General features: G+C 39.1%; 2 protein-coding genes across 2 annotated transcripts in view; both read right to left on the bottom strand.

Moving 5' to 3' along the window:
• Nucleotides 1-1,843: 1,843 nt before the first annotated feature.
• LOC111962175 (fez family zinc finger protein 1-like) lies at nt 1,844-4,112 on the bottom strand. The gene is made up of 4 exons (XM_023985052.2): nt 3,229-4,112; nt 2,987-3,121; nt 2,502-2,634; nt 1,844-2,183 (listed from the first exon to the last, which is right to left on the bottom strand). The coding sequence occupies exons 1-4, from the start codon at nt 4,009-4,011 to the stop codon at nt 1,930-1,932; spliced, it is 1,305 nt and encodes a 434-aa protein (XP_023840820.1). The 5' UTR covers nt 4,012-4,112; the 3' UTR covers nt 1,844-1,929.
• Nucleotides 4,113-13,633: 9,521 nt separating this feature from the next.
• LOC111960957 (calcium-dependent secretion activator 2) overlaps nt 13,634-16,930 on the bottom strand; it is a 237,964-nt gene continuing 234,667 nt past the window's right edge. The window contains exon 27 of the mRNA XM_070442960.1: nt 13,634-16,926. Coding sequence (XP_070299061.1) covers nt 16,756-16,926 — 171 coding nt within the window. The 3' untranslated portion in view covers nt 13,634-16,755. The remainder of the gene's footprint in view (nt 16,927-16,930) is intronic.

Genomic DNA, 16,930 nt, shown 5'->3' with positions numbered 1-16,930 from the left:
ATTCAAACATCCAGTCAAAATGTAGCTGCTGGACCATTGTAGCCATTGTGGCTAATACAAAATTCTCCGGACCGCCAAACGAGGTGTGACAACAACGTAACTTTGGAGGTATGGCCACGGAAGACTACATTTGTCCAGGCCCATCCCTCAGCAWTTTCCCCACACAGAGGCGGGATGACCGCTTTATTATTGTTTCAATTAACTATTCCAGCTTTACTAGGAATTTTTAAATGATAAACACATTTATATTTTCATATCAGTGTGCATGATTAATGCCACATCAATTGCAAAGTTAAAATGAAAATGTCTCATTTAAAATTGGCAGGTAAAAATGTATTCTAAACAAAATTGGGAAATGGCAAAAACTTGTATATGCAGTGTGTAAAGTGAAATTGAAACTGTATTTTTCAGGTTAGACATACTAATCGTGCATGTGTGGTCACTGAACAACCTCAATTACAATGCAGCATCATCCTTTGACCTCCTCCTCTTCACAGAGACCCATCTGAGCCTGAGGAGTCTGTCTTGTGATGGTGTTGTGATTATTGTTCTCTTTCAAAGTGTGCCTGCGGTGTGGTCAAGTAGCTGCTTGTGTAACAAAGGTGGTTCAGTGACCAAGCACCTGTGATGACTAACGATGTCTGATGTTACTTTGCCTGAGACAAGAAAAATTGCATTGGCTCCCCAAGCTAAATTGCCCAGGCTTTGGGTTAGCATGCCAAATGTTATTTTGGCGTAAAGGAAATCGGGTCTGAACCCTGTTGTTTACACTAAAATCTATGCACAAAGAGTGTGACGTGGCTAGGATGTAGCAATGCATGGTGGAGTCATGTTGAGCTCGTGGTTCAGCCTCCAGGAAGCAATTTGTATACACTTTGAAAATGAAAAGAGAAAATTGTACGTTGGGCAGTTGGAAAATGAAAACAAGCACTTTCCATTTCACTTTGAACATTACATTTATAATTTTCTGTTTACCATTTTCCATTTTCGATGCACCATTTAGCATTTTCATTTAGAATTTTCGATTGTCATTTTAACACTGCAATTTCATTGTGACATGAATCATGCACACTGATATGAAAATATAAATGCATTTGTCATTTTGATATTCCAATTTAGCATTTCATTTGTAAAGTSGSACTGATTATCCTCCATACAAGCAAAAAAGAAAACCCAAATCTTATTTTTTTATAGAACAAAAACAGCAACTGATGATGATGATATAGACCTAATAATCACTACAACAATCGAAGGCCTATGATGATGATGATGATGACAATAATAACAGTAAAGTTATATTAGGCTATTATTATTACTACTAATACTAGTACTGTTATTAATATCCGAGTACTTCCTCTCACCATATTTTGTTCTAGGCTATGTCTATCACTTTCTAAATAATGGAACTCCTTTTTCTTAAACATGTCAGTCAAATAGGATATCGGACACAATAGGACATATACAGAGTTTCATTTTATTGTCATTATTTTATTTTCATAACTTAAATTATTGAGTTTGTGCACCTGTTTAAAAACGTAGCCTATAGGTCTATGTGTCAAAGACACTCGTTTCCTGCAAAACTTTGCATATACACAAGTGTTGGAAAATCATGTCACTTTATCAAGGGCATCATATAAAATGGGGTAGGGTACCACACTTATCACAGCAAAACATAATTTGTACATAGTCTTCAATTATTCTCTTAAATTATTAGCCTATACATTTTCAAATAAATATCGACATTTTACAGTAATCCTGAGATTTAAAACAACAGTAGTGTGACATTATTATGTCAAATTCAAGGAAAATATGTACTAATAGAATAGTCCACAACATCTTTGCGCGGTCTAAACTCGCATGCGTAATTCCAGATTTGGGCAAATCAGTGTGCGTAAAGGCGCCTGGTTGGCATTTTAGCCTCGGCGCTTTTTAGTCAGTTTCGCCTGGTGCGAGAGTGGCAGGGGATTGGGATCCAGAGAGATCGTGTAGTTTTCGCATGTGCTTTTTCAGGTCAAAGTTCCGGCAGAATCCCTTGCCGCAAGTCGGGCACGTGAAGGGCTTCTTGTCATTGTGCGTGTGCATGTGGAACGTCAGGTTGTACACTTGGTGGAAGGCCTTGTTACAGATGTTGCATTTGAACTGTTTCTCCCCGCTGTGCGTCAATTTGTGGTTCTTGTAATTACCTTGAAGATAAAAAAAAAAAAAGTGGATGTCAACAATATTGTGAAGAGTCAGTGCCACAGTTGTCAGTCAATTCCAAATCATAAACTGAGGCATACATTGTACATTTAATCTGAGTTGAATTAAGCAACGTAAATTCAGTTCTGAAAGCAATCTAGATTTTCTTCTCAAAGCAGAATAAATAATAATCTCATATCCAGATATTGCAAATTATTCCATSTATTTAAGCTACTTTATTTGGACAAATCRAGTAATGATCATAACAAGGTACATTTCCAATCATATAATCCAGAACACTTAACATTAACATTCTTTATAACCTTTTTGATGAAATCCTTTGCCGCAGAACTCACAGACGAAGGGTTTGTAACCTGCATGGATTCGTGTGTGAGTGTTAAGAGTTGAACTCCGGTTGAACGCTTTTCCACATTGGTTGCATTTATGAGGTTTTTCCTGTGAAGGGCATATGAACAAATTAATGTGATTTTAGAAATSTAATAKTATTTGGGTTCCAACTAAAGCTGTMGGCATACAGTACAATTGCAGATATATAGGCCTATAATAAACTAGACTATAGCCTATAGCCTACTGTTAAACAAGTGAACGTTGAGAATCCTATGTTCAACATCAGGCAAAAATAGTAATATTTTATCCTAAAATACAATAATGGCATTGATGCGTGGTTCTAACAAATTTACCGATAATGCAGGCCTAGTTCCATGTTGTGGTTTTCATATAGCCTCGCTTAAACAACATAGAACAYAGGAATGGCTTTGGGTATGATTATGATGATTGAATAGAATACCTGAGTATGAATAATTTTGTGGCGACAAAGGGTGCTTGCTTGTCGAAATCCCTTGCCGCATACTTTGCAGACGAATGGTCTCGCTCCAGTGTGCACGGGCATATGGCGCGTTAAATTGTAGTGGGCGTTGAACACCTGTGAATAGAAAATACAGATATTATGATTCTAACATGAACGATTTTAAATGATCAAGCAGGCCCTCAAGGCAGAGACTACCAGATGTACGAAATGGATGWTCTTACCTTTCCGCAAACCTCGCAGGTGAATACTTTGGGTTTGCCACTTGGGCAACCACTGTTCAATTTGGAAGAGCCCTTGAATAGTTTGTCCGATATAATCTGTGCGCTCTCTTTCATGTAGTGATGGAGTTGAGTTTGGGAAATGTCTTTAACTCCGGATGCGTATCTGTCTGAGCAGTGAGACATTTTATTTTTCTCCGCGAGGAAAGCTCTCTGGCGCGCATGCTGCAGTGGAGTGTTGAGAAAGTAGGAGGCCATGGGGTGGATGTTTACGATGYTGGCTGGGGGTGGGCATGCACTCTGCCCGCAGTTCAGGTAGCACACAGCCCCCATGGCATGAAAAGATGACTGGTTTACCACCCGTGGTCGAAAAAGTTTGTATTGTCCCACCGACGAGCTCAGATCTGGTTGTTCGTTCTTATAGTTCAAACCAATACTGACCAACTCATTTGAATTATACGAAGAAGCGTCAAAGTKACTCGTATCTAATCCATTAATATTTAGTTTATGACCCGGTTCGTATGCCAATGGCACTAATGGTATCATGCAATGCAGTGATGATGAAGTCATGTTGAGCGSCTGCTTCGGGTCCGTTTTGCCCACCGGAGTGTGATGGAACAGGTTGGGGAAAGGTATCGACTTTGGCTCGGGCGTCCTGGCCATAATCCGTTCGATCGAAAAAGCGAGAGGCTTGGTGGAGGTGATCATGTTTCCGCCCGCAGTCAAGTTTCCAGAAGCCGAGGGGGTGCCGAAAATTCCCGCTGAGTGGTAGAGCGCACTGTCCATAACTTTCAAAACAACACCTTTGGAAAGCAGGCGTTGGTGGTCCTTTTGTAGATACCTTTGATTCCTTCTCACTGCCCCGACAGAAAGGACATCATTCGGCACACTCTGAGTCGACGTGAGCCCCCTCACTGTTCTCGCTTGCGTTGATTCCGGAAAATCAGCACTTATGTCTAGCACGACTGYTCAATAAGGCGTGTTGAGTCAATAACGCAGCCAAGACCTCACCAATAGTCACCGCCCAAGAAGAAAAAGTAAAGTAGATAATTGCTCAATTCTCTTCCATCAATTCTCCACTTGTGGCCCATCTACTAGGCTACTGCTACCAGAACGTTTGTCTTACCCGCGTCGYAAAGGAGCTGTTCTTTGGTGGCCGGAGTCTTGTACAACTGTAATGCGTTTGGCAAATCTGAGTTCCCCTTGTGGTTTCGTGTGACATCATTTGAAATCGCACAAGATTAGGCGCTCTGTGGGGTCAGAGGATGTCAGCATTTGACATATCAGAATTTGATATCTTAATTGGTGCATGATATTTTAAGCATGCAACAATCTAAAAGAATATAGACATTGGTTTTACGAATGTGTATTATGCTTATATTAAAGATGAACTGTTATTTATAAAAATGTACAAAGCAGTAGATGTATAAATCCTCTCTACTATACTATAACTCAGCTATTAGGACCTAGTCCTAGGCCTATAATTTCAAATTGGTCAGACACATGAAGCTACCTTTTACTCATTGCGTTTTTAACCGAATGAACAATTCTAATTGTCTCTATAGTAATCCAACAACAAGAAAACCCCACTATGCAGAACACATTACAATCTAATCTGAATTATAGTGGATACATTTTGATAAAAAGCTTTTGACGCTTGTCTTAAGGTGTGGGCCTTACATTTTGGCTACTGTATAAMATCGAATATAGGATACAGTATTTTCATAAAACACTAAGTTAATTCAAGTAGAGCTATTCATTTTTTTTTATCAGTCTGCCAGTAGGCCTATACACGAGGGTGCTCAAGTAAACCCAAAGCCGGTGGGACTGCCGAGGTGTGCATGATGAGCTCCATATGTGCCTCAAGGACTATAGGTTTGCGCTGTCAGGAGAGGTGTATGTATCCGAGCAACAACTTCTCTAGCRAATGTACAGTAATGAAAGCTTGCCCACTGTTCCGGTTGAAGTCATATCGGTAATACCGTGGAACGTTGCATCTGGGTACATCTAGAAGAATGCTCAATGACAATTCTGACAATGAACAAGGTAAATATGCGCATTGATTGAAACTGTTTGCGTTCCGTTACAGAAATGTTTATTCAGACTGTTTACACTGTTTGATTTCTTCCAATTGAAATWAAAAATATAGGATACCGAGAAATGAATGATGAAGGAATGTCACGGAATAGAATAAAGAGATATGTTGGCGTTATTTTTTCTTCTAATTAAAGTAGCACTAATAGCAACACTACATTATTAGTATTATTATTATAACATAACTATTGGAGTAATTATTATTCAATATATTATATGATACGGATTGTCGAAATTAATAGGTGACGATATTTTAAGTTTATTGAGTGAAACAAATCAAATTGGTGGTCAAAATGCTTTCTGTTTGGTGTCAAATAGCCTATAATCTAAAGCCTTTTAAAGAGAATCAGCGGGGTGCTTTCTTGTGCTGCTCGAATTTCTTTCAGTTAAACATTTTGGAGACCTGACTGAAACCCATATGGCTTGGCTTGCTATTCATTGATGCGGTGCTAAGGATTCAGACCTAAACATCTTTCACGTAATTAAAATCATTTGTAATCAGTTGATTGACATTAAAATCTCGTATAATTACAAAGTATTGGTATAAACTGGCGTTAATCCCTTGTGTTTTCTTTTCCCCCCTGGCTTTTTCTTTCCCTTCAATTCTGAGACTATGGCATGAAGAGAATGCGATACAGCTCACTTCTATTGCAAGGATCATTTAGGTAACCAACACAGTGATTGTAGTAAAAGACGCGGCTCAAGGGATAAACAGTGATGCATAATAATAATAATACTTCTTATTTATAATATTTCTTCTTMTTATTATTTAGTTAGGCCTATTTTTAATCTCAATCAATGCATATGTATTATTATAAATAGTATTATTAGGTATTATTTACCTTTCCTATTAGGCTAAAAGTTATTGAAGAAATGCTCCCAAAAAATACTGATATTTCACCAATTGAATTTAAGGTTAGGTCTATATACTAAAAGCCTAAAATAAATAGGCCTAACTGCATGCATTCATTTCTTTAATATGCGAAAGAATCGTTTATGTTGTGAAAATTCTGCGGACGGCAAATAGGCCTAATTCAAAAAAAGAATAGGCTAAACTCCTTCAGTAGCCTCCTATGGGGTTTATTATGAAAATTAACCCATAACATATTGCTTATAGGCCTATTAGGCCTATTCGTACAGTGTAGCCTAAATAGTTTTTATTAATCTTTCTGGCGAACAAAACGAAACAAAACATTGGACGTAGGCTAGACTTAAGCCTTCACACTGTGTAAATTATAACACTGCTTCAATCATCAAGTAAGTAACCGACMATTAACTACTTAGTAATTACATGCTGTCAGTAATTAATAAGGGGATATCCTGATTGGTTAACTCCACAGCAGAACGACGTTATGCTTGTGGCGACACAGACCGACAGCTGGACCACAGTTAGTTATAAAACATCTTTGGCTGGACCSTGGGTGAGGTCTCCTGATGCTGTTTCTCCTCTTCACTTGTATTTCTCTTGAAAATACAAATTCAACAACACCTTATTTTGTGTCATGTGAGATAGGGTAATGTGGAGTAACTAGCACCCCTCCCTGTCATTCTCACAGAAACAATTTTCAACACTTTCCCTGGTTGCCACTACTCTTGCACAAATCAAAATGGGATCTTTTTTAAGTCACTCTAACAAAACGATTCTGAGGTAAGTTGATCAAATATTTTGTCTATTAGAAAAAGTTATGTACAGTATTACATCTACTTAAATTAACCTCTAAACTTTTTTATAGATATACCTACCATTAGGGGAGACTAAAGATACATAATCCACTTGTTTAGATATWTTTTTTWWAATCTGTTTTTAATAAAGCAGTGCAATTTAAGGTGAGTGTGCTGGGGGGTATCTGCCCCCCGTAGTCCAATGCAAGTGAATGGTACCTAACATAATTTTCCAAATCATGTCCAACTCACGTCCAAATAATCAACAAAGTAACTTAAATGAGTTACACAGTATTTTTTTAGATAGGCTACTTAAGAATGATTTGGCGTCAAAATGAGAAGAAAGAATATTGAGGATAGTGAAGGATATTAATGAGAAAGAGGATAGTGAGGACAAGTGAGGATATTAATGAGAAGAGGATAGTGAGGAAGGAGGATATTAATGAGAAAAGAGGAATAGTGAGGATATTAATGAGAAGAGGATAAGTGAGGATATTAATGAGAAGAGGATAGTGAGTGAGGATATTAATGAGAAGAGGATAGATGAGGATAGTTGAGGATATTATTGAGAAGAGGAGCAGTAAGCGATATTAAAAGTGGATGTGCACTGCATTTCTTTTCAATTTTTCAATTTATTGATAAAATAAGAATAACTAGACTTGAGCTTTTATGAGTTAATTAACAAAAATAGATTTTAAACCCACTAATCTTGGGGGGGGGGGGGGGGGGCAGTTACCAGCAATTGGACATTGTTCTTAGGGAGGGGGGGGGGGGGGGGTAGTTACCCACATTACCTTAATAGTTTATAGACATGTAGGCCTAAAACAATAGAAATTGGTGAAAACAATTGCAGTTTCATTCCAAAATGCTATATATACATTTTCAGAAATGTTGGTAAATTAGCTTTTATTGTTTAAAGGTAGACTCAGCGATATGACATAGATGCAGAAAGTAAACAGCATATTGGGTCAAGTTCCGCAACAACTAAGAGCATTGAAGCGCAAGGCTCAACTCCTCCACTGCTTTGGTGCTCTGGTGCCTTGGCTACAACGCTGTGAACAGCATGATGCGAACCCATGCACCTGTGCAGATACTATCTGTGACTGTGTGAGAGCGAAGTCTTGCATCTCGCTCATCTCCAACAGTTCGTAAAGAATGGCACCTATTGCTAAAAAATAAAGAAAAAGAATAGCTGACATTGAATATCCCTTTGAGCATGGTGCAGTTATTAATTTCACTTTGGATGGTGTATCAATATACCCAGTCACTACAAAGATACAGGCGCCCTTCCTAACTCAGTTACCGGARAGGAAGGAAACCGCTGTAAACAGTTACAGAGTTTAATGGCTGTGATAAGAGATAACTGAGGATGGATCAACAACATTTTAGTTACTTCCCAATACTTACATAAATTACTTTATATCATTGATCTTGGCTTCATAATACTGTTTCTTCTGCTTTTCATTTCTCAATTTTCAGTAAGTAAGTCAGATGTGCAGCCAGACTTATTAACCACTCCTTTTACCTCATCTTTCAACCATACCGTTTTTCAATTCCTCAYCAACCATGGGGCCTTAACAGTTAGTTTCTTAACAGGTGCATGTTTATCAATAATTGGAAGTGCAGCATCTAGATGCTCCTTATTAATCACATCAGACCAACAATAATGTTGATCTCTTATACACTATTTTAGGCACAGCTTTTGGAACAGCCCTTCAAATTAGTGGATTTGGCTATTTCACTCACACCCGTTGCTAACAGGTGTATAAAATCGAGCACATAGCCATGCAATCTATAAGGGCACAGGGCAAGACCCAGATGCAGACACGGGAGGCAKATGGATACTAATAAATATCAGAGACTCGAACCAAGGGGCAGGCAAGAGAATGGTCGTGGACAGGCAAAAGATCATAACAMGGTCAGAGTCCAGGAGGTACAGAGGCAGACAGGCTCGAGGTCAGGGCAGGCAGTATGGTCAGGCAGGCGGGTTCAGAGTCAAGGCAGGCAAGGGTCAAAACCGGGAGGACTAGCAAAAAACAGAGAAAAGGAAAAAGCAGGAGCATGGAGTAACACACTGGTTGACCTGRCAAAACAAGACGAACTGGCACAGACAGACAGAAAACACAGGCATAAATGTGGAAGTGGGGATAATGGGGAAGATGGGTGWCACCCGGATGGGGTGGAGACAAGCACAARGACAGGTGAAACAGATCAGGGTGTGACACAATCTCCATAGACAAACAGTAGAATGGCCTTACTGAAGAGCTCAGTGACTTTCAACGTGGCACCGTCATAGGATGCCACCTTTCCAACAAAGTTCGCCAAATTTATGCCCCGCTAGAGCTGCCCCGGGCAACTGTAAGTGCTCTTATTGTAAACTGGAAATGTCTAGGAGGAGCAACGGCTCAGCCGCGAAGTGGTAGGCCACATACAGCTGGAACGAGCTGCAACAAACACTCAAACTGGACAGTTTTATCTCAATCTCTTCATTCAAAGATTAAATTATTGACACTCTTACTGACAGTTGTGGCTGCTTTGTATGATGTATTGTTGTCTCTACCTTCTTGACCTTTGTGCTGTTGACTGTGCCCAATAATGTTTGTACCATGTTTTTGTGCTGCTACCATGTTGTGTTGCTACCATGTTGTTGTCATGTTGTGTTGCTACCATGCTGTGTTGTCATGTGTTGCTGCCTTGTTATGTTGTTGTCTTAGGTTTCTCTTTATGTAGTGTTGTCTCTCTTGTTGGGATGTGTGTTTTGTCCTACAGTTATTACTTTTTTTAATCCCAGACCCCCGTCCCCGCAGGAGGCCTTTTGCCTTATGGTAGGCCGTCATTGTAAATAATAATTTGTTCTTAACTGACTTGCCTAGTTAAATAAAGGTTAATAAGGCAGCCGCACACAAGCTTAAGATCACCATGCGCAATGCCAAGCATCATCTGGAGTGATGTAAAGCTCCTTCCATTGAAACACTTTCTCTGGACTATTGAATCACGCTTCACCATCTGGCAGTCCGACGGATGAATCTGGGTTTGGTGGATGCCAAGAGAATGCTACCTGCTCGAATGCATAGTGCCAACTGTAAAGTTTGGTGGAGGAGGAATAATTATCTGGGGCTGATTTTTTGTGTTAGGCCCCATAGTTCCAGTGAAGGGAAATCTTAATGCTAGTGCATACAATGACATTTTAGACAATTCTGGGCTTCGAACATCATGGCAACAGTTTGGGAAGGCCCTTTCCTGTTTCAGCATGGACAATGCCCCCTTGCACAAAGCGAGGTCCATACAGAAATGGTTTGTTGAGATCGGTGTGGAAGAACTTGACTGGCTGCAACCCCATCGAACACCTTTGGGATGAATTGGCATGCCGACTGCGAGCCAGGCCAAATCGCCTAACATCAGTGACCAATCTCACTAATGCTTTTGTGGCTGAATGGAAGCAAGTCCCTGCAGCAACGTTCTAACATCTAGTGGAAAGCCTTCCCAGAAGAGTGGAGGCTGTTATAGCAGCAAAGGGGGGATCAACATCATATTAATGCCCACGACTTTGGAATTAGATGTTTGACAAGCAGGTGTCCACATACCTTTGGCCATGTTTGTGATCACTGCATCCAAAGTTTAATGGCTGTGATAGGAGAAAACAGGGGATGGATCAACAACATTGTCGTTACTCCACAATACTAACCTAATTTGACAGAGTGAAAAAAAGGAAGCCTGTACTGAATAAAAACATTCGTCCTGTTTGCCATAAGGCACTAATACTGAAAAAAATGTGGCAAACAAATAAAATAAAAATCCTGAATACAAAGTGTTATGTTTGGGGCAAATCCAACACAACACATCAATGAGTACCATTCTTCATATTTTCAAGCATGGTGGTGGCTGTATCATGTTATGGGTATGCTTGTCATCAGCAAGGAGTAGGGAGTTTTTTAGGATAAAAATTAACAGAATAGAGCTAAGTACAGACAAAAATACTAGAGGAAAACTTGGTGTAGTCTGCTTTCCACAGTCAGTGGGAGACAAATTCACCTTTCAGCAGGACAATTACCTAAAACACAAGGCCAAATATACACTGGAGTTGCTTACAACTGTTAATTTTTTTTATTTAACAAGGCAAATCAGTTAAGAACAAATTCTTATTTACAATGACGGCCTACCAAAAGGCAAAAGACCACCTGCGGGGACGGAGGCTGGGACTAAAAATTAAAATAAATAAAATAAAAATATAGGACAAAACACACATCATGACAAAAGAGACAACACAACACTACATAAAGAGAGACCTAAGACAACAACATTGCATGGCAGCAACACATGACAACACAGCATGGTAGCAACACAACATGGCAGCAGCACAACATGGTAGCAGCACAAAACATGGTACAAACATTGTTGGGCACAGACAACAGCACAAAGGGCAAGAAGGTAGAGACAACAATACATCACGCAAAGCAGCCACAACTGTCAGTAAGAGTGTCCATGATCGAGTCTTTGAATGAAGAGATTGAGATAAAACTGTCCAGTTTGAGTGTTTGTTGCAGCTCGTTTCAGTCACTAGCATCGAACTGAAAAGACGAGAGACCCAGGGATGTGTGTGCTTTGGGGACCTTTAACAGAATGTGACTGGCAGAACGGGTGTTGTATGTGGAGGATGAGGGCTGCAGTAGATATCTCAGACAGGGGGGAGTGAAACCTAAGAGGTTTATAAATAAGCATCAACCAGTGAGTCTTGTGACGGGTATAGAGATGACCAGTTTATAGAAGAATATCAAGTGCAGTGATGTGTCCTATAAGGAGCATTGGTGGCAAATCTGATGGCTGAATGGTAAAGAACATCTTGCCGCTCGAGAGCACCCTTACCTGCCAATCTATAAATTACATCTCTGTAATCTAGCATGGGTCGGATGGTCATCTGAATCAGGGTTAGTTTGGCAGCTGGGGTGAAAGAGGAGCGATTATGATAGAGGAGCGAGAATGAGTGTACCGTCTAGCCATACTCCCAAGTACTTGTATTAGGTGACTACCTCAAGCTCTAAACCCTCAGAAATAGTAAACACCCCTGTGGGGAGAGGGTTATTCTTCTTACCAAACCACATGACCTTTGTTTTGGAGGTGTTCAGAACAAGGTTAAGGGCAGAGAAAGCTTGTTAGACACTAAAGAAAGCTTTGTTGTAGAGGGTATAACACAAAATCCGGGAGGGGCCAGCTTAGTATAAGACTGTATCATCTGCATATAAATGGATGAGAGAGCTTCCTACTGCCTGAGCTATGTTGTTGATGTAAATTGAGAAGAGTGTGGGGCCTAGGATCGAGCMTTGGGGTGCACCCTTGGTGACAGGCAGTGGCTGAGATAGCAGATGTTCTGACTTCATACACTGCACTCTTTGAGAGCGGTAGTTAGCAAACCAGGCTAAAAACCCTCAGAGACACAAATACTCCTTAGCCGGCCCACAAGAATGGAATGGTGTACCATATCAAACGCTTTCGCCAAGTMAATAAAGATAGCAGCACAACATTGCTTAGAATCAAGGGCAATGGTGACATCMTTGAGGACCTTTAAGGTTGCAGGGACACATCTATAACCTGAGCGGAAACCAGATTGCATACCAGAGAGAATGCTATAGACATCAAGAAAGAAAGACGACATTGAATGTTCCTGAGTGGTCAAGTTACAGTTTTGAGTTAAATTGTCTTTAAAATCTATGGCAAGACTTGAAAATGGCTGTCTAGTAATGATCAATAACCAACTTGACAGAGCTTGAATCATTTTTTAAAGAATAATGGGCAAATATTGGATAATCCAGGTGTGCAAAACTCTTATAGATTTACCCAGAAAGACTCACAGCTGTAACTACTGTGAAAGGTGATTCTAACATGTATTGACTCAGGGGGTTGAATACTTATTTAATCAATATATATTTTATTAAACATTTTATTTTCCATTAATTAATAAAATAATTAATTTGAAATTTTCTTCCACTTTCACATTAAAGAGTATTTTGTGTAGATTGACCAAAAAATGACAACTAAATCCATTTTAATCCCACTTTGTAACACAACAAAATGTGGAAAAAGTCAAGGGGTGTGTCACGTTCTGACCTTAGTTCCTTTTTTATGTCTTTATTTTAGTTTGGCGTGAGTTGGGGTGGGCATTCTATGTTGTTTTTCTATGTTTTGTTCTGTTGTTAGATTTCTATGTGTTGGGCCTAGTATGGTTCTCAATCAGAGGCAGGTGTCAGTCGTTGTCTCTGATTGGGAGCCATATTTAGGTAGCCTGTTTTTCATTGTGTGTTGTGGGTGATTGTTTCCTGTGTCTGTACCATACGGGACTGTTTCGATTTTCGTTTGTTCTTTCACTTTGTTATTTTGTATTTTTGTAGTGTGCAGTTTTATATATTAAAATGGACACTTACCACGCTGCACATTGGTCCGATATCTCTTACTCCTCGTCAGAAGAAGAGGAAAGTCGTTACAGGGTGGGAATACTTTCTAAAGGCACTGCGTATATCCGCCTCACTCTCAGAGAAATAAGTAGTCCTGTTAGGTTTTATATAAAGAACTGTACAAATTATACATTTGTGACATCAATATTTTTTTTGAAGTTTCAAAAAATGAATCCAAACAGTAATATGTATATCCAAACAGTATGTAAAATATTTACATTTTATATTTTATTCATTTAGCAGTCTCTTATCCAGAGCGACTTACAGTTAGTGCATTCATCTTAAGATAGCGTGAGACAACCACATATCACAGGCAATATACTATACGAACATTCCATTCCAGCTAAACAATGGATACATAGCATTTAGCAAAACATTTAAATAATAATAAACATAATCTATGAATTACAAATCTGAGAACAGTAATATTTTACACACACACATGAAGGTAACCATAAGCAATCATTTCAGGCGAATAAAATTGGYGGATATAGCGCTTTGGAACCAAAYTCTTCAATTTGACCACAGAACTGTATTCGTCCCATTTGGAGGAAAATTAAAACAACTCAGAATATTGATTCTTTCCTTTTACACAGGTCAGTGAATGGGGAGAAAAAGTCTGCTCGTGATAACATTGAACAAGATGATTAGWTGAAACGAGGTTGTCACGTCTCAAGAAAATGACAATTTCTGAAATTCAGTACTTTTTGAGATGAATAAAAATCAAAGGAAATGGCCATTAGSCTAGGTGTATTTCAACACATGTGACTGTCAATGTTGATGTCATGACGGAAACTTTTCAGCTAGGCTTCTAACAAAACTATAAACTGTTGGAATAGGTTGGCAAATAGGTTGTCACAATTTGTAAGATAGTCACAATTTGAATATTAGTTATGGTAATGATATATGATTMTTGAAAAATATAACTTATAAATRCCTATTAGCTTGWTATTTTGAAATACTCAATTGTTTATGTTTTTGTTGTGATTTGAGTAATTTTGTTTTAAATAGCAGTTTTTATAAAACAATATGCATAGCTCCTTAAAAAAATGTAATAACGTACAGCTCCATCCATCACCTTACCATCCAAAGGGTTCGTAGTTGCAGAATGTGCTGTTAATATAATTTATGGAGTAATGTAGTCAATAAGGACACCATGGTTGCATTAAAAACACTAAATCCAACACTTAGAACACACCTTAACAAAACCAGGTGCACAGAAGACAATAGAAATATATTTCATTGAAGTATTACAGTTAAGACGTCAATTCAGATTCCAAACATGATGCACACAATCCATCAGGTATAGCCTATTTAACACAGCTTTGAGTTCATAGTCATCTGGTAACTCTTGTAGAGGAAATCACATTCAAGCATAGCCTACATACATGACAATGTGACACTTTAACCTACAGTATACATTCCATTCATACAGTGCACAGCATAAACAAATGGATATTGCCTGTATCGACTGTCTTTCAGGGTACTTATGTAAGAACAACCCCAATGTCCTCATAATGCACTTTGTAAATTTACCACAGAATGGACCTGCAATTGGTGAGATCTCTGAAACCTGTTTGAATTGGCATGGCTATATCTAGGTAACCATAAAGCCTTGTTCACACTGGCAGTTTGAAGTGACTCAAATTCTAGTGGTTTGCATATCCGATTTGAATCTGATTTTTTTTCTACAGTCTGAACAGTCAAAAATCACATCGAATCAGATATTTCAAGCCACAGTTCAAACCACATTTGTAGGTGTTTTGAAATCAGATACAAATCGGATTCCTGGCAATGTGACTGATTTATTTGCCCTCAAGTGGTTTTCAGACTGTTTTATTTGGCATAACTCGTTGCTTGTAAGCTACTCTGTTGACAGTTTGACAAGAACATGTGGTAGCTAACTAGCATGTTAGTCATGTACAAACAAATTAGTGAGTATGCTAGTAAGCTAAACAACTAGCTAGCTTGTTGAATGTTGTGGCTAGCCAAAAGGGATAATTTTGAAAGTTGGGTCATCTTATCCTTTGAGGCTTAAAAGTGTATGTACACTATGATTTTGAACATTCAATGCAATTGGGAAATGTTCATGACAGGCACTAGGCAGGTTTCCATTGACCCAGGTTAATTAGACAAAAGCAATGTCAACAAAAAATCCTTGCGACATGTGTCATGGCAGATATAGGAGAACTTTTCTAAARATGGACAACATTTTTATTCGTTCAACTGGTGGATTTTTCTTTCGGTCGAACTTTYTTTATTGTGACAAATTAAAATGGAAACTGGGTTTTTCTAATAAATTCTGATTGCAGAATATTTTTTTAAGGTACGCGAGGCACATGATGTCATCACATAACTATAAAGCTCCACAACATTTAATTCTAAATGCCTACTCAATTATTGCATTCTTGCTGGCTTTCGAAGGCTACCCGAGACATGAAACGGGTAGGTGGGAGGGCATACAGGTTGTCACCAATGTATTGATGTGCAATTTGCCTAAATGGGTAATGGAAACACTTCCGCCACTACATTTTAATTTGACACTGTAGGTTTTTGCGTTGTTGTTGTTGTTGTTGGGGTGTGACATTATGTCCAGCTGTTTTTATCGACACAAGGTAGTTCAATGGAAACACACCCTACCTAGCAGGCAATTGTTGCATCTATTTTCTTTGCAAACTTTCTAAATGTTGACACAAAATCACTGGACGAGTGAATGGAGACATAGCTACTGTTGTTGTCGTCACCTTAGCTTGCTACAGTAYATATCTTCTGAGTGATAGGAAGCATGAGCACCACCACCAATCAGCCAACACCACTGCACACACAACAGTTGTTACTATGACAACTAGCGTTGCCATGTCAGCAAAGACTGCTTTGTCAGCAAAATCCGATTTGGTCACTTGTAACTTGCTGTTTGGACAGTCAATATTCCAAAACGGATTTGAAAAACAAAACTGATTTGAGCATTAAGGTCTGCATTAAGAGAACAACTTGAATCTTTTCTTGGTCTACATCACCATTAAAATAAAGTAAAAACAAACTAACAAACAAACAAATGAAATAAACAAAGGGGTACTGAAGGTTACCAGTTGGTGACCACTGAGCTGTACTGTACAAATAACATCATGTCATTATGGCTGGGAAGGTACCCACTAATGTACTAGGGATGGGTGAGAGAGAGAGGGGGTACACAACGATGGATGAATTCATCCCACACTTTAGTGTGTGTTCTCCAACCCCTCCATATCATTCTGTCTCACACACACAATCGCCATCCCTTCCACACAAGTACACACTTCCCAAAGTTCATCCATCCTCCTCCCAAAGTTCATCCATCCTCCTCGTCACTGTCTCTCATGGTGATACCTTGGAGACCGTCGCCAGCCTTGACCACCACGGTAGCCTCCTCCACGGTGAGTCGGTTGTAGACGGTCTCATAGCTTTTGTTGTTCAGGGTTCCATCCAGGACTCCTTGGAGCCGGAAGTCTCGGTATGTCTTCTGT

This window comes from Salvelinus sp. IW2-2015, linkage group LG4q.1:29 (genome assembly GCF_002910315.2).
Source record: "Salvelinus sp. IW2-2015 linkage group LG4q.1:29, ASM291031v2, whole genome shotgun sequence".
NCBI lineage: Eukaryota > Metazoa > Chordata > Actinopteri > Salmoniformes > Salmonidae > Salvelinus > Salvelinus sp. IW2-2015.
The sequence above is the reverse complement of the archived record's forward strand: the minus strand, read 5'-3'. Positions and strand labels throughout refer to the sequence as shown.